The following is a 19,238-nucleotide window of genomic DNA, read 5'->3' as shown; positions in this document are numbered from 1 at the left end:
TGTCAAACAAGAGAATGATACTGAGACTTACCTATAATGTAACATAAATTGACTAGAAAAGTAATTAGGTAGCCAAGGGGTTAAGCACCGCACTACCAAGCAATCTGCAGCCTCTGCAGCATGAGTTGGATCCCTGGCCGGCCAGGGAGCAACCCATATGGCCCGAAGCAGACCTCTCCTGTCTCGCCTGCTGCTCCCCTCAGCATTGTGTTTCAGTGTGTTTCAATCAGTCTACCTGTTCTGTACCCAACTCTGTCTCTGGTGAATCCTCTCATCCCCTGCATCTCTGGCCTGTACCCCAGCTCTTCTATGCACAAATAAATAAATCTTCAAAAAAAAAAAAAAAAAAAGACAATGTTCAAGGAATTAAAAAAAAAAAAGTAATTAGGGCCAACAACATAAAAATTATTCATATAGCTATGAATTAAGACTGCTTGTATTAGAACTTGAACAGGAACAAATGAAAGTAGGCTGAAGTGGGAGGAACAGAAAACTGAGTTGTTTTAAGCTGACTTTAAATTATTACTGTTCAGAAGGAGTAACAAGGGAATCTGGCCAGAAGAAGGAACTATGGAAATACACCTAAAAAGTATTAATAGATCCAATTCTATTAGAAAAATGAACTGGAAACCATTAACCATGATAGTTATTTCTGGAGCCTGGGATTAGAGGGCATTTATCTTTCTATATTATAGGGTTATAATTTAGAATACTGCAAAATGAACACAAAACCACCTTCGTAACTAGAAAAGAGGTTAAAAAAAACAAAATTATTTTGTAATTTTTTTAAGGAAAAAGAATAAAAATGTGGGGGGACAATAAAACAACATTAAAATTGGTAAACTAATTTTGACTATTCCATTCAGGAAAAAATAAAAATGAATTTTGAAGGGTGGCAATGTTCAGTGAGCTAAAGGGGTAAAAGAGAAAATATTGGGTTGTCAGAAAAGTCATGACACATTTTTGCTTGAAAAACAGAAAACAGATGTCATGACTTTTCTGACAACCCAATAGATATGAGACAGTATAGAAGAACTTAGTATTTTAAGCCACTGCACTGAAGTTCTATGTCCCTGACTGGGGAAATCCAAAAAAGTTTCCAAGATTGTTTCTGCCTCAATTAATTAGCCTGCAGCTCCAAAAAGTGCAGCTTTTCATTTTCTTATATTATAATTAATTATGGTCTGCCAAAGTAATCTTTTCCTCAGAGAACATGTAACCCAGAAAAGTCTCATAGTGGAGACACTAACAGTAGCTGTCTGTGTTTTGAAGAATCTTTGCTGTTCGTTTTTTTATTGAATTGAATTGAATTTATTTTATTTTAAAGATTTATTTATACAAGAAACAGGGTACAGGCCAGATGCGCAGGAGAGTGAGAGGATTCACCAGAGAGAGTGGGGAACAGAACAGGCAGATTGACCGAAATACACTGCGGAGGGGAGCAGCAGGTGAGACAGGAGAGGTGTGCCGCGCCATATGGGCATCTCCATGTCCGGCGGGGATCGAACTGTCACTGCAGAGGCGGCAGACAGCTTCATAGCGCTGCGCTCAACTGCCTGTGCCACCAGGGAGGCCCATTCTCTGTTGTTCTTAATCAGGAATGTGGTCACATGAGTATGCACTTCAGGAGACAATCCTTTGAAAGTGATCTAACTATATAGATGACCTAGATCTTATAAGTCCAATGAAAGATTCCAGACCATTTCTCAGTGCACCAATTTCCGGCAGTGGACTCACTATAGTTGGTCACCCACTAGCTATTATAACTTTGCTGATGATTCTAAGTGAGTCATTCTCAATGGAGAAGCTTTGGGAAACTGTGGGGGCATTTTAGTTATGATACTACTGATATTTTAGTGGATCAGGCCAGGGATCTTCACATTTTGAAAGTGTAAAAACAGTCTCTTACAAGAAAAAACAGTGCTTCATCTGGTACAGTTTTCAAATATTCCAATGAAAGTTCACCTTGGTGAAACTCTGTGTTTAGAACCTTATTTCACTTTACATAATAAGAAATATTTCTGCAGTTTAATAAAAAATAAGAATAGTTTTTACAGGAATGCAGACACTGTAAATCGAAAGAAAATTTTTTCTTGTTCAGAAATTTGTTTTTTTTTGTTAAGAAATTTGCAAAAGATTGTTTATAATTTCACAAAATCATATAATCAATGCTGCTTTGATAATCTGGAACAAGTAGCACATTTCCATCTATTCACAGTTAGCAAACTACCTAATAATGCTCTGAGTAAAGTACAAATACCTGACTATTGTATTTGTGCCTAAGCATTTACATATTGACATACACACTATTATATTATAAATGACTTTCCTTTTATTCCTCTTTCATATTTCAATTAAAACTTTATGTTGATTTTTAAAAAATTATATGTACATAGACATTTAAAAATTATATGTGCATTTCAAAACAACATAGGGATATGGCAAAACTTTTTTTTTTTTTTAAAGAGGGAACAATGAATCTGATAGGAGTGAGAATCACTGGTCTAAGCCCACCATGGTAAACCCAGTTCCACTGCCAGGACTAGTGGGGCACAGACCACTTCTGTTCAATGATACATGATGGTATATTCTGGAGGATTTCTGGGAAAGGTTTTATTGCTTTTGGGAAAGTGGAAGAAATGGTCCTTCTTCCTCTTCATGTTAGTTTGTGATGACTTGAAGAGCTGGAATCATCTTACTACCAGGGAATAAAGCAAATACAATGAGGAGGCAAGTCCAAGAATCCTATGACTCCACATGAAATTGGAGCCTTGAGGTTGTGCAGCTGAGGTCTGCCTTATCTATGGACTTCCAGCTATGAAATGAAGTAAGTTCCTCTATGTATAAGCCAGGGTGATCTGCTTTTCTCTTATTTGCTGCTGAAAGCAGCCTAACACAGTTACCTTGTAGAAATGACACTGGAAGGGAAGATAAGGAGAAGCTGTGTAGTACAGTGGAGAAAGTACAAGGTTGGGAGTCAGATATATTACAGTTCAAATTTTGATTCTGTGATTTACTAGCTACAGAACCTTGGACAAATTACTTAAGCTCTCTGAGTCTTGACTTTCTTGTTTATAAAGCAGAAACAGGAATAACTGCTTTATATAGCCATTGTGAGGATTACTGAACTTATATTTGTTAAACTCTTTAACCTAGTGCCTGGCATGTTACAATCATGCAATAGCTTGTGGCTATTTTTCTTTAATTTTTTTATTGCAATAACATTGGTTTATAAGCTGGTTAGCTATTATTAACTACTGTTACGTGGAGAAAGGAGAAGAACTCACAGCAGTCTGAGCAGTGATATGTGTGCAACCCACAATTTTGGCTCCAGCCAAAGGCTTTTCTCCTTGAGCTCTCTTCCTCAAAGCCATCAGTGCAGGCATTTCTGTAAAGGACAATACATACACGGCAACATTACAGAGGCAGGAATGATAAAAGAATAAATAGAAAAACTTACTTTTTTAAAGGTAGTCCTCCCCCGATCAATTTCTCTGTTAGATTAGATTTCTCCAGGGATCAAAATATTAAACCAGATTTTTTTTTATAAGGGACCTTTAAAGACAAATGCTCTAGGGTTTGGATTTCCTGTATCCCAGTCTTACTTATCTAGGTTCTCTCCTTTTTCCTTGATTAGGGGTTCCTTCTAGACCTATCAGAATTAACTCCCTCCCCACCCCAGATTCATTTTGTTGTCAAGTATTCTTGAGCTCAGATTCATTTTGCTATCAAGTATTCTTCAATATCACACTGAAATTCACAAACTACTAGACCCCAGGACATAAAGAGGAATTAACAAAAAGACACAGGCAGTTTGAGAAGGAAAAGTTGCTTGCTTGCTTTACCTTGTTCAGCAATTTCAATTTCTCTCCGTCCAAACTCCGCCTGTTTGATGTTCTTGACACAGAAGTCACCACTTCCCTTAGAGTTCTTTTGTTGCTTGTCCCTGGGAGATGTCTCATCATCAGAGCTATCTGTATATGAAGCCGCTGTAATGAAAGAATAAAAAGTCCTCAGGGAAAAAAATGGCATTCTCTAAAACTGCAGACCATGGAGCGAACTGAAGGTTCTCTAATCATCTAGCACCACACAAACTGACACATCTGGAAAGCACCTAAATGCACCATGCAGCTGCCTCAATCATCTCCTATGGAAAGTGCAATCCACAGGTCAGAATGAGAAAGTTGAGAGAGGTTGCCAGAGACGTTCTTCCAAATAGCATTAACTTGGAATCTATCTTCAGAACATGCAGAGGTCCTTGAATATTCAAAAAGAGAGATACACCAAAGGTTACAGTCCTTAATGCAAGATCACGATCATTAACCTATGGGCTTCTGGGTTCCTAGTTACCCTTCTCTGTCTGCTACTAACATGCCTGATGTAATTTGCATTATAGTACAATAGCTCAATAGATAAGTCCCAGAAAACAAGGAACTCATGAGAAAAATAATTAAGAACCACACAAAAAGTGCTTGTCTGATATAACAGGGATTTCTTTTTTTTTAAAGACTGGCTCTGATGCAGCTGAACAATGAGTGCAGGGCCAATCAGACACTGACAATATCTAATTCAGGGTGCTCTCCCTTCTTGCCGGCCTCAGTGGATCCAGCATTAGGCATATTTGATTCCCAAAGATGCAGATAAATCCTCTTTTGGTATAATAAAATGCTCTGATAACGAATCCATTTAGCAATATATACTAGAGGGTGAAAGACTTTTGATTGTAGCTAACAGGTAACAATTTCTGCTGCTACTTTAGTTGAGATCTTTTTTTAGTTTTCATATAATTCCATAATTGCTAATAATTTGCTGGATGATTTGAATAAATTTCCTTCCTTGGTTTGTGTTTAAGTGTCTGAGAATGGTATCTTCCTAGTCTTCAAAGTTTGTTTTTTTTTAAAGGGAGTAAGGATGGGGGCTCATAAAGCACTATCAGGCATTATATATATGTGTGATATATGTATTATATATCTTATATATACATGAGATAAGAGGTATTTACATCATTTTTAGGGGAGAAAGCTATAGAAGTTCAGTGTTCTTAGGGCCTATGGTGCTCTGATCTACTTATATCCAGAGAATTAAGGCATTTCTGGGATTGCTTAGCAAAGGGTCTATCTCTGGGAGAGCTGTAAGAGGCAAGTCTGACCTTGCCCACTTAATCAGTCAAGGCACTACAAAATGTCTGGGCAGCGGGGGGCCTGAGTATCTCTCCTGGAGCTGGAAAAACGCCCTGGAGCAAAGTCCTAACACGAGGCAACAAGAATGAACATGGGCACCAAGGGAGGTGAGGGAATTAGTAAATCCCCAAAGGGACTTTTGTTCTTATAAGGAGCTAATCTGTATACAAAATTTTTGGTTCTCCCTCCTAGGGAGAGTGAGAGCTCAAAGTACCTTTGGCAACAGAGCCAGAAACAGCTTTCTGGGTCGTCATCCGTTTCACTAATCAATACTCAGAAATAAGTTAGGCTTCTGTCATCAGAGAGAAGATGTAATAATAGTCAGCCCTAATTCAGATCCAAATGTATAGGATAATTGCTTTTAAACAAAGTGTTTGCATTCAGAATATCCTGAAATTTCAAATCCTATTCCAGAGTCATGATGAGTTTTATATTCCCCAATGGCCATTTAAATATAGTGGTTAAGTGTTCTGGACTTAAACAGACTGGCTGAAAAATTGTCTCTGTTTCTGGGTACAATAAAGTAGAGGCAATACCAGAACAAGTTTCATAGAGTTGTTAAGTCATTCATGTATTCATTTACAGTCAGCTGTTCATTCAACAATTTTTGTCTGAAGTTTATTGAAAATATGACAGCACAGCAGAAGATCCACATGGCTCCAGAGGTGTAGGCTAGGTGACCTGCAGGTTGGACAGGCTGCCAAAGTCCAAGAGCTTCAGCAGTTCCTTAATGTCAGGATCTGCTTCAATGATCTCCTGATCCAGGGCTGAAACCTCGAGCATATAATTGACTCTTCTCTCTCTTCTCCTTCTGCAGCTTGACAGAGATGCCTCTCAATGGGCCTCTCCAAATCCGCTTCATGAGATGCATGTGACATACCCTGCTATGTTGTTGAGCTTCTTGCTGGGGACACTGGTGGTCTCCTCGCACAGACATTTGTTGGTGTGGAAGTCATTGCCAGGTGCCATACTTTTTGATGATAACCCAATGCCTTCTTCATGGTCTTGGTGCTATCAAGGCCTGTGTTGGTGTATCCCTGGGACTCATTCAACACATTTTTATCGTACATCAATTGTTGTACCAGGCAATCTAAGTGCTGGGCATATAGGACAGATATGGATTGTCTTTATCTTCATGGAGTTTTCAGTCAAGTGACTTGCATAAACATGAAACAACTAATTAAAAAATAAAGAATTTTTCCTGGTAACATACATCTGAGGTGTGAATCTATTCCCCTAAATCATCTAGCGTTGCAAACCAATGTTATCTCAATAAAGAAAAAAAAATTAGTTTTTCTTTCCACATGTGCTATGAGGCAGAATGAAGAATAAAAGACATGATTTGTCAAGTTGTTGAGAAGATTAAATAAAATTAAGTGAAGTATTTAGTGCAACATTTAGTGTAAAGTAATTATGTACTCAACAGATGATACCTGATATTATTTTGGCTTTTGCATATATTTTTCATTACAATTAATTCAAAACCTGATAAAACATCTTCAAAGGTTCTTATTCAGTTTTAGGATTTTAAATGGGGAGATAATGACCTACATACAATATCATTGTAGTTTTTTTTTCCTATCTCTATCATCTACTAATCTACCTAAGCAGTGGATGGTTGACTAGCAGTGATTAAAAAGGTTGAAGCTGCAGTCCTAACTACCCGAAATGGTGCTACTCTTCTGTGCCTCTTCCAAGAATGAGTCAGGGCAAACAAAAAAAACCTCAAAAATTTCCCTATAAGAGAAGGATTCCAGGGGCCTCCCTGGTGGCACAAGGGGTTAAGCACTTCACTATAAAGCAATCTGCAGCCTCTGCAGCACAAGTTTGATCCCGGCTGGCCAGAAAGAAACCCATGGCGAAGCAGACCTCTCCTGTCTTGTCCGCTGCTACCCCTCAGCAGTATATTTCAGTCAGTCTGCCTGTCCTGTTCCCCACTCTGTCTCTGGTGAATCCTCTCACCGCACCACCACCCCCCATCTCCAGCCTGTGCTTCAGCAGCTCTTGTATGCATAAATAAATAAATCTTTTTTTTTTTAAAAAAAAGGACTCCAATTTTATTTTTATTTATATATGCATACAAGAACTGGGGTATAGGCCAGAGGTGAGGGGAGGTGAGAGGAGTCACGAGAGACAGAGTGGGGAGCAGAACAGGCCGATCTACTGAAATACACTGCTAAGGGGAACAGCAGGTGAGACAGGAGAGGTCTGCAGTGCCATGTGGGTCAGCTCCCTGGCTAGAGATCGAACTCATGACACAATGGCTGAGGATAGCTTAATAGCACTGAGACTTTAACCCCTTGCGCCACCAGGGAGGACAGTCATTTTATTTTCTTAACAGTATTCGATATATTATAGCTAGTTCAAACAATACTTTCATTTGAGCAAAAATGAATTTGTTTTCAAAGAATCCTCTATACAGACCTGTTATGTGGTGAGAACCAAAAGTACAGTGTCTATATCATGCTAATATGTGGATGCAAAATGGCAGACAGACCCAGACTAAGAGGGTAGTATTTCTACAAACATCTTCTGAACTAGCATTACAATTATTTTTTGAATCCTTACTCATTTCTGTCATTATATTTGAAGTAGCACAGTCATTAAAATAATTGAGATAACACTAGATTTTCTTAGGAAAATTTAGAGAAACTCAACACATATACACAGGCTTGCATCATTTCTAAAGTGTTTATAACTGTCAGCATATTTGACATCCCAATTCATAATTTAATTAAAAATGAACAATCAATAACCAAGGCAATAATATACTGAAGTTCAGGTTTGAGATCTTAGCTCTAGCTTCACTTCTAATGGATTAAGTCACCAAATTCCAATTTATCCAACTGTAAAATAGGTAGGGTAAGAGATCCTCTCTCTCCCATGCTCTCCTTTCCCTCTAAAGTCCTCTAACTACCACCAGAAAAATCCTATGAATGAGTTAAAATCTAATAAGGGCTTAATTTCTAGGTAGGAAAGTAATGTAAGGTACAGTGACACTTTACCATAGGATGTTCTCTCCTTTTATGATTTCCCAGAATAAAAACATCAGTTGATGAATCACCAAACCACAATCCACCCCATAGAACACACACACATATGTTCTATGGCTCATGCCTGATTCAGCATTACCTCCTAGCAGCATGATATTGTGGGTTATTGCTAGGAGAAGAAACAGTCAGAGTCCTAGTTGATTTACTCTGATTTAGACTATTTTAAGTCAGGCATTTCCTCTTGGACCCAATCTAGTGATCTGGTAATGGAAATAATGGTAGGGACCTGTGCGTCAATGTGTAGCAGATTTCACTGTTGAATAACACCTTAGAAATATGTGAAAAGCTATGTCAGATATCAAAATACAAACAAACCTTTGTTATTTGAAAATACTTCAAACTTTACATGAAGTAATTATGAGCTAAGAAAATTCAGTCCTTCTTGGGCCTCCCCGCTGGTGCAGCGGTTGAGCGCTGGGTTGCGAAGCTGCCCGCAGCCTCTGCGGCGCCGGTTCGATCCCCGGCTGCTCCCCGGCCACCGGAGGAGGGTCCCACGCAGACCTCTCCTGCCACCCGCTGCTCCCCTCAGCAGTGTACTTCGGTCCTTCTGCCTGCTCTGCTCCCCGCTCTGGTGAATTCTCTCACCCTCCCGCGCTTCTGACTGTACCCAGTGCTTGTATAAATAAATAAAAATTAATCTTAAAAATATATATAAAAAAAAAACATTTAAAAAAAAAAAAAAGAAAATTCAGTCCTTCTTATCCCTAACCAATTAACTCACAGCAATGACAGCTTTTTCAGAAATATATCAATGGGAATGATTTGATTTTGAAGAGAAATCTCTTCTGTTAATTTGTTTTTTATGAGGTTTTGTGCTTAGGAAAGTTTTTAGAAGTTTATTTCTTATAAAATAATTTTCAGGGTTATTACAGTTTTTTTCATACTGGATTGCACTTGGATTAAGCCCTAATGCTTTGAAGGATACAATGAATTAACTTTTCTCTCATGTATCTAGAAGGACACTAGTTACGAACCATCATTTGGAGGATGAAAAAATAATCTCTGATATCATTTTCTATGTTCTGTGGCTCAGATGAAGAAGACTGGTGGTAAAAGGCTGGTAGAGGGGCCTCCCCGGTGGCGCAGTGGTTGAGCGCTGGGCTGCGAAGCTGCCCGCAGCCTCTGCAGTGCCGGTTCAATCCCGGTTCGATCCCGGTTCGATCCTGGTTTGATCCCCGGCCAGATCTCCGGCCGCAGGTGACAGTCCCACATGGTGCGCAGACCTCTCCTGCAGTGCCCGCTGCTCCCCTCAGCAGTGTACCTCAGTCCCTCTGCCTGTTCTGCTCCCCGCTCTGGCTCTGGTGAGTTCTCTCACCCTCCCGCGCTTCTGACTGTACCCAGTGCTTGTATAAATAAATAAATAAATCTTTTAAAAAAAAAAGATTTATTTGAAAAAAAAAAAAAAAAGGCTGGTAGAGGAAAACATGGTAAATGAAAACATGGTAAAATTTAGTGCTGGGATCACTGAGGAAGGGAGAGGAGGCCACAGTCTAAGATAGCCGAAGTATCTTCAGCAAAACAAGAACTATAGATAAGAAGGTAGCTTTTTCAGATATGTCATAAAACTAGCTATTCATGTACGCAGTATATATTGAGTCCTCAAAAAGAGTATGAAGTATAATAAGAATGTCTCTGGACACCTTTCACCAATATGCATCAAATACAGTTCTAAGTGCTGGGAAAAAAGCAGTACAAAACAAACCAAAAATCAGTAAACTACATAATATGCTTGATGATAAGTGCTATGGAGAAAAAGGAAAATAGGGAGTGTTGGGTGGGTATTGTACAATTTTAAGATTAGTCAGGATAAGTATCAAAAGGAGGTGATCTTCGGTTAAAAACTGAAGGAGCTGGGGCCTCCCACTCTGTCTCTAGTGAATCCTCTCACCCCCCACACCTCTGGCCTGTACCCCAATTCTTGATGCATAAATAAATAAATAAATCTTTTTTAAAAAACTGAAGGAGGGCTTCCCTGGTAGCGCAAGGGGTTAAACACCACACTAAGAAGCAATCCAAAGCCTCTGCAGCACAAGTTCGATCCCCGGCTGGCCAGGGAGCAACCCACATGGCGCAGCAGACCTCTCCTGCCTCACCCGCTGCTCCCCTCAGCAGTGTATTTTGGTCAGTCTGTGAGGGGGTGAGAGGATTCACCAGAGACAGCGGGGAACGGAATAGGCGGATTGACTGAAGTACACTGCTGAGAGGAGCGGCGGGCGAGTCAGGAGAGGTCTGTTGTGCCATATGGGTTGCTCCCTGGTGGGCCAGGGGATTGAACTCGTCCTGCAGTGACTGTGGATAGCTTCATAGGTTGCGTCTTAACCCCTTGCACCACCAGGAGGCCCTAAATAAATCTTTAAAATAAATAAATAAATAAAAACTGAAGGAGCTAAGATACCTACTTAAAATATCTTAGAGCATTTCAGGCAAAGAAAATAAGAGCAAGAGCAAAGGATTGGACGCAGAAGAGTATCTGGCATGTTTCCAAGTAACTGTAAGGAGGCTAGTATTACTGGAGTGAAATGACAGCTCAGAGAGGAGGGAGGTTTGGGAAGTGGAGATGTAATTAGAAAGGTAATGGGATACTGGACCTTATAGGCCTTTACTCAGAAGTAAGACTGGAAAACCATTGGAAGGGTTTGAGCTCAGAGGTTGACATGACCGCTTATTTTAAAAGAATGAATTTGGCTATAGTGTTAAGAATAGAATGAGGAGGAGCAAGGTTGGAACTCAAGTGCTCAGTTTTTAAAACAGGGGAGGGTTTGAGATGCCTCTAAAATATCCAAGTGAAAGAATCAAGCAGGCAGTTGAATATATGAAACTAGTGTATTGGGGAGAGATCTGAGTTGGAGATAAAATTTGAAAATCAAACACCAATACATGGTATTTAAAACTTTGAGACTAGATGAGTTGAGACTAGAAGAGAATATAAACAGAAGAGGTCCAAGAATCAGTCTTTGTGGCTCTCCAATGTTAACTTCTATAGTCACTTAAACTAGAACGTATGTTAAAAATGGGTTCCAAGTTCTTATTAATATGCACTTGCTTATCCTCTCATATTTAGAAATCTGTGAATCAATTCTGTTATTCCTGGCCTTTCATTCATGGGGACAGAGCTTTATCTGTACCACCTCATAAAACTCCCCATTGTTTCTGTTATGAACATCACGGGTTGCAAGAATTTTCAAGGGTCACTCAACAAATCACACATGGCTCAAAATCTGGAAACTGGGTCTCTCCTAAATTCCAGTCTAAGAATCAAGGCAGTAAATGTCTCCATTTGGTTTGTTTAAAGGGTTTTACAGCTACTCATATGAAAAAACACCAAAAAACAAAACCCCAATGAGATAACAGTGTGAAAGAAGCAAACATAATCTTAGTTCTCATTTTAAAAGCACCGAGTTGATGAAAATAACTTTCCTTATAGATTAGTTGAGACTATATTGGGACTATTATATTCATAGGCATAATACTTTTTAAAAGACACTCTGATGGATATAGAGATGAGGGTAACTGGAGTAGTGGGATACCCCAAAAATCAGGCAACTAAAAATGGCAATTTTTACTTTTAAGTAAAAATTTTTACTTTATTTCTTGGCAAAATCTTTAAATTCAAAATCTTTAAATTACTTTATTTCTTAGAAAAATCTTTAAATTCCAGGGATTGTATACAAGATTAGCAGGAACTAAATAACTAGATATAGCAAGGATCACCCTGTGATCTAAAATGGTCACAAAAAAGCCAGTTGGCCATTTGTCAATGATGCCACTGAGGTAATTTCAGCATCTAGTGGGAAGATAAGCAATCTTTGAGTTATTTTCCAACTTTAGGGTGTTTTGACTTCCTGTACCTGAAATTAATATTCATAAGTGGGTATATAAGGTTGCTAATTCTTTTTTTTTTTTTTAAAGATTTATTTATTTATTTATACAAGCACTGGGTACAGTCAGAAGCGCGGGAGGGTGAGAGAGAATTCACCAGAGCCAGAGCGGGGAGCAGAGCAGGCAGAAGGACCAAAGTACACTGCTGAGGGGAGCAGTGGGCGGCAGGAGAGGTCTGCGCGCCATGTGGGACCCTCCTCTGGTGGCCGGGGAGCAGCCGGGGATCGAACCGGCACTGCAGAGGCTGCGGGCAGCTTCACAACCCAGCGCTCAACCGCTGCGCCACCGGGGAGGCCCAAGGTTGCTAATTCTTGACTATAAAAATGGCACCTTCAAATAGTTCAACCTAAAAGGTCCAAGTTTTCCAAGGTGACATCAGTCATTATTACTACCAATGAGTAATACCTGGCAATTATGTGTTCACTTAGAAACCAAGAATACCAATCACTCTGTTCTAGGTAAAAACATATCTTGTAAGTACCTTCCCTATATGTAGGGGTTTGATGGGAAGGCAGGTATTGGTTTTCTCTGCAAGAACACAGTTGGAAATGTGAATGTAGTGTGTAGGGGAAACCTTAAGCTGGAGTTAAAATTTAGTATTCTTATTATTTAGTATCAATCTTTAGATAACAGGCACAAACTCATAACCTAAAATGTTATACACATTTTCATAATTATTATGATTTCCAGTTATATTAAGGGTTCATGAATTTTCAATATTGGTTATTACAGGAGAATAATTATAGGTACAAAAGTAGGTAACTTTAGGGATTTATGTCATGTGCTTTACATGGTTACTGTAGGGAAAAGCAAAAGGAGTAATACAAAAATGCAAAATGTATTTTATGTATAAAGTGTAAAAGGTGTAAATAGCAATCTACCCAATCTAAGTTATAGCTACACAAATAGTTTTCTTTAACTTTACATACCAAATACTACTTGGCTATTTGTTCAAAAGAACAAATAAAACTTCATTATGAAAATTTTCTAATAAATATTACTATTTATAATCTGAAGAGATATCTAGGGCAAACATTCAGCTTCCTACACATTCTAACACAAAAGCAAAATAAAATAGTTCCATCTTGGATCTATTCATACAGGGGCACAATTGCCCAAATGGCCAATGTCTTCAAGGGGTCCTATATGGTAATAGCTCCTTTGGCATTAAATGAGAACTCAACCCAGTGCCCATATATTTGAATTAATGCCACTGCAAAGGAAGGAAGGAGAAATACAATGTCACAGCTGAAAAGAGAAGGCAAAGAGTTCACTTGTTTGAACTAACTACAATGTTTTCATTGCTTCTTGAGGGCAATTAAGGTTCCCTATAATTTGCAAATATGGCATGGAGAGATGGGGAACCTCTCTTTCATCCTTTTTTTAAGATTTATTTTTGCATAGAACTGGGGTACAGGCCAGAGGTATAGGGCACGGTGAGAGGATTCACCAGAGACAGAGTGGGGAGCAGAACAGGCATATTTACTGAAATACACTGCTAATGGGAGCAGTGGGTAAGACAGTAGAGGTCTGCTGCACCATATGTGGTCAGCTTCCTGGCCAGGGATCGAACTCACGTCATCTTGATGGGCTATCATTGTGATAGCACTGAGACTTAACCCCTGGGCCACCAGGGAGGCTCCCCTCTTTTATTTTCAAAGATGGGGGAAAACATGTCTTTTAATGTAATAAGCTATTACATGAAAGTCAGTAATGAGCTATACATTCTCACTCTCTGAATAAATCAGAATTCAGTTTCCTTAACCACCTTCTTCTGCCTTTATTGGAAAAGGAGGCCTCTATAAAGTTCCACTCTGAATCCCCAAGAGGAATCCAAAATTTCATACAAAATTTTGATCTAAATTTTGACTAAGAGTCAAAGTGTTTATGCCAAACCATAGGCTTGATCATGCTCAATTACCTTGGAAAGTCAGGAGTATTTGTTGATACAGATGGGTCCCGAGCAGCTTGGTACTCACCTGAGCTGTAGCTGTCAGTAGATGACTGAGAGATGGAACGTGACAGAGAGCGACGTCCAATTTTGGTAGGGCGTTTGTTGAATTCTTGCTTCTGGTCAGCAAATTGGATCTGCTGAGAAAAAGAACTCCAATCATATAAAGGAAAAGAACCTGGAGACAGCAATTTCAGGCTTACTTTATAGGACCATACCTCACTCCCGTTGATCTGATTTTAACAATCCATATTTAGAATGTTAAATCTCTTTGGATAGAAGAATGACTTTCCATCAAACTTAAATCTTACACTGACTAACTACAAGCTTCTTACAAAAAAAAAAAAAAGAGAGAGAGAGAGAGAATGGGATGTTCTGGTTAAAATAAATTTTTAGAAAGTTGAGTCATATTTAGAAATCCTTCTACAGTTCCAATGAAAATTAAAGCTGGAAAGAATCTTTGAGATTATTCTAATCTTAATAATCTAGATAAGAAAATTGCAAAATACAGTTAGGTAAAGTGACTTGATTTCATGTTTTAAGATACTCAGGAAATGGTATGGTATAATGAAAAACATAGGATTTCTACTCAGAACTTTCTGAAATTGCATTTAAATCCTGCCTATCCCACTCATTAACCTTATGATAGTGGTCAAGATGCTTGTGAGTCTCCTTTTCTCATAAATATCACAAAAATAAAGTGTTTACTTCACAAGTTTTAGAGACGTTAAGTGAAACAATGTATGTGAGCTGTAAAACACAGGAAGAACATGAATAAACCCACTCTTACTCCCTTCTGGAGTTGGGTGTTCTTGTAACTCTTGCAGGTAGCCACTCTAGTTGTTAAAGCTTTCTAAAATGTATCAATTGGCTCTTTAATATTAGTAAGTATAGTAAACATTACTATACTACATTTAATGTTTGGAATCATAAGTACCTAACAGTTACAAGATTGTTCATTCTGGGCCTCCCTAGTGGCGGTGGCTCAGAGCTTGAGTGCTGGGTTGTGAAGCTGCCCTCAGCCTCTGCAGCGCCAGTTCGATTCTGGCCGGACCGGTGCGGGGCCCAACATGGTGCGCAGACCTCTCCTGTCGCCCGCTGCTCCCCTCAGCAGTGTACCTCGGTCCTTCTGCCTGTTCTGCTCCCTGCTCTGGCTCTGGTGAATCCTCTCACCCTCCCGCGCTTCTGACTGTACCCAGTGCTTGTATAAATAAATAAATAAATCGTTAAAAAAAAAAAAAGAAAGAAAAAAAAAAAAGATTGCTCATCCATTTACTATAACAAATGTAAAAAGACCTAATGATTGGGCTATTTAACCTCAAAACTCTGGAGGCTGCATTTTGGACAATATCTGATAAAGACTTTCTTGCATTTCTCTTTCTCCTGCTGTTGGAAGTTCCAACTGGTACTTTTATAAAACTTTACAAATCAAAGCTCACATAATTTATACAACAAATAACTTTTTCATTTTCTCTAACTGGATACATGCATATCTGCTTAGATTTTTCTGGAGCTAAGGTGACATGGAGGCAGGAAGGACTAGAGGTCTCACACCGAGTCTGCCTTTCACGATAAAGGGCAGAATAAAACAGCATACCAGAATGAACATAGCAACTGTGGGGTATATTTTCTGCAGTTAGAGGTAACTGTTGAGTCATTTGAGTATTGAGGAAAGGGACCAATACTAATCCCATGTAGTATTTTATAGTTTGCAAACTATTTTCAGCAGTAGGGAAATCATTAGATTAGAAGCTTTCTGCAAATTGAAAAATTGCAAAATTGGTATTTTGCTAAAGTGGCAATTTATTCCAAAAAGATAGCACGTCCGTTCTTTGCATTCCTATGGGATGTATATGAACTTCCACGTACTTCTCTTACCATAGCACTTACCACACAGAATATAACTGTCCGCCTACCTATTTGTATCCTGTAAAACTACAGGCTCCATAAGGGTAGGAGCTATGTGTTTTATACCCTTATATCCTCAGGCACAAATGCTTGACACATGGTAGCAATACTACAACAAATATGTAGTAGTCTATTCTATCTTTACTGTCTATATTTCGTTGAATATTAAGTAAATATGGTAAGAAAGACAAGTATAAAGTTAAAAGAATTTCTATGAGTAAAAAGGTCGGGAAGGAACAAGGTGGGTGAGTAGAGAGAGGATAGCAGTCAGGCTCAAAACTCTGGCTTGTTTCACCAACCTTGTTCAAGACAATGATATGGCTTTATTCTTTTTTGAGGCGCATGTACGAAAAGCAGTAACTGACTTTCCAGAGGCCACAATGACTCACTAACTTCAGCAGTGCCTTCTTTTAAAAAAGAGTAACATAAACCCTGTCTCAGAGGAGTAACAAACCCCTCCTCCCACCCACATACCACTAGAGGGGGCCACTCACTATACTCTAGATTTGTAGGGTGAGGAGTGGTTCTATACCCATTTATCCCAGCAACGCTAAATCATATAGCCATCCATCTGCATCATCATCATCATCATCATCATCATCTCAAAACAGTTCCATAGGCTAAGTTCCTTTCTCTCTAAAGTCTTCTCCATTCACAGTCATTCCTCCCACCCAAGCCAAGTTTAGGCTGTCTCCACTCAGAGACAGAGGGGTCTAACTCTTGTTTACTCGGACTGAATTCAAATTTCTTTTTAAGACAGAAGAATATCACATAAAGAGACTACTCACTTATATAAAGTTACATGATTTTACCAAGAAATAAACCTTTATCTTTTACTGACAACCACAACATCCCTGACAACCACATCACCCCCATAGTTAAAAACCATTACACTCTACTCAACAGGTCACCCTGTGATACAGTATTCGACCGACCGCAGTTGTGGTACTCTGGGAGATTCTACCCCTAACTTTTTTTACCTCTGAAATCAAAGGGTTCTTTAAGGTAACTCTCCTTTTCCATTTCAGAGAGTACAGTCTAATTTTAAGAGGCATCAAGGCACAGGAAGGAAAGACTTAGGAGAGGGGCAGCTCACCTTATGCAGAAGGAGGGATGAAAGCAGGAAAGGAAGAGAAAAGCAGCTGAGCTTCTACAATAATGGCTACAGCAGCAGCAAGTCTGGTAAGTAAAAGTTTAGCCTCACCTGGGCCTTAATCCCAGAATTGCTATTGACAATGTATTTCTTCTTGCTGCTCAGCATAGCCAGCTCTACTGCCACCTCTTCGGTCCAGGGACCCTTGTGGCTAGGCCTTTAAATGTTCCTCATCAGCAATTCTGTTGGCTCTGGTTCCAGCTAGCTACCTTTTTTTCTTTTTCTTTTTTTTTTTTGGTGGCGCGGGCGGGCGGGGTGTTACCCTTCCCTGGGATCCCTGAAGCAGTTCCAACAACCCCTCTAGCAGTGGAGCCCAATTTAATAAGGCATTTCGGTTAGTGGCTCATCAGCCATTCCTAATTCTGGTGGCTGTTTTGCTTTTATTTATTTTTTTTTTCCCTAAACACCTAATTACACAGATCCTCTGACCTCTAAACTTTAACAAGTCCCCTGACAAAGCCCAACATGCATGCGTGTAACAATGGCTTATTTATATAACCGGTGCACTTTTTGCCAGCTATAATTAACTTGCTAATTAGGTTCCTTTTTAACCTTACCTCCTCCTTTTCCATGTCAGATGATTTTAGTTAACCTAGTCTCATTAGAAAAAAATTAACTATATAGACCTGCTAAAACAATGAGGGAATTTATTAAGACAGTAAGAAAAAAAAATTAATGGTGCCAAGTGCTCAGGCAGTCCCTACCCCCCACTCTGTCTTTGGCTTAGTCAGACTGGGGACACTGATGTCAGCCCTGTCACCAAGAAAATCAACTCTCTCAGTCCATTATGTTACTCTAGATGTATATATCTTTAATTCAGGTTTTGGTATTTGGTTTCTAGTCCCATCTCAAGACTGCTGCTGATCTGGTGTTGGGTGACTCTGCGTTTTTGAAGAAGTGTGTGTTTTGCAGAAGGTGTGACTACTGGGAAAAATTGACTTCTATGAAGCCATTTTGAAATGGAGCCAGGGAGCCATTACAGAGAAAGTACCTTACTCTTCTCCTTTGAATTGGGTCAAAGACCTTTGGACGGGGCCCCAAACAATTGTTTTTAGATGCCAACAACTGTTTGAGACTGATTAGAGACTTAGAGAATCAATCAGTTCCCTTTTCATCTTTTCTAGAGAATCAGTAACCAATTATGTATAGCCAAGAGTAGCTTAAGCCTATTAACACTAATTAACTCTTCTCTTTAACTTGTCTTCCCCTTCTCCCCCCAGAAAAACTGTCCCTCTTTGAGGCACATTATAGGTTTTCTACTTGCATCTGTGTACCCAGAATTGCAATTCTTTGATCCGAAATAAATGTTTTGTCTTTCTAATTGCCTTCTGAATTTTTAGGTTGACACCACAAAAGGAAGATTCCTATTTCCTCTGAGTCCCCAGAATTACAACGACCTTGCTACATACCAAATAAGGAATCAACTCCACAGGCAAAGAATTACATTATTTGTTGATTTCAGCAAGGAGCTCAGTGAATAGGGAAGCTACCTTCAACGATTTGTTAGAGAGATAGGAGTTGGAATGTGATTTGAATTCTACCTAAAAAATAAAAAAAGAAGACTGCCTGTTGAACACAAGAAGGAACATTAAATGATAGATTTTTTTTTTTTTAAACGAACAGGTTTATTTTATTTTGAGAGAACAGGTCTTTGGAAGACCTTTTTCTTAACGTATTCTTCTTAACTTAGCTTTACATTTACTTAATTTAAAAATACTTTTAACGATTACTTTCTTAACAGACTGGTCTTGGAAATGGCATCATCCCAGATGATCTTGGGGCCCTGATAAATCATAATTCTGAAACTGCTAATCATGTAAGAATTCGAACTCTTAACAGCTTTTTAATTGGCAATTTTATCCACTGCCACTACCATAAATTGAAACAGAAATCAATTAAACTCAAATATTGATGTTCTTCATAGCCCAGGAAAATCCTGATTCCTTACTCATAATTTCAGGAAATGAAACAGATCAGTATTTTTCTGCTTGCCTCATGAATCTCTAAACTTCTGCTCTTCCCAACCAAGAATGTTCACCTTAGTAAACTATCAGCTGGTTTCTTACTCCAATGGCTTATGCCACTAGAGCTGAGCCACAGGAGTGGCAGATCTA

At 39.0% G+C, this 19,238-nt stretch overlaps 1 protein-coding gene across 1 annotated transcript in view; it reads right to left on the bottom strand.

Moving 5' to 3' along the window:
* Positions 1 to 19,238, bottom strand: part of AHCYL2 (adenosylhomocysteinase like 2) — a gene marked incomplete at both ends in the record, with an annotated part of 145,257 nt that overhangs the window by 26,506 nt on the left and 99,513 nt on the right. Inside the window, 3 exon segments of the mRNA XM_084230642.1 lie at positions 3,288 to 3,388; positions 3,846 to 3,989; positions 14,092 to 14,203. Of these exon segments, the coding sequence (XP_084086768.1) occupies positions 3,288 to 3,388; positions 3,846 to 3,989; positions 14,092 to 14,203 (357 nt within the window).

This window comes from Talpa europaea (genome assembly GCF_964194135.1).
Source record: "Talpa europaea genome assembly, chromosome: 3".
Lineage (NCBI taxonomy): Eukaryota > Metazoa > Chordata > Mammalia > Eulipotyphla > Talpidae > Talpa > Talpa europaea.
The sequence above is the reverse complement of the archived record's forward strand: the minus strand, read 5'-3'. Positions and strand labels throughout refer to the sequence as shown.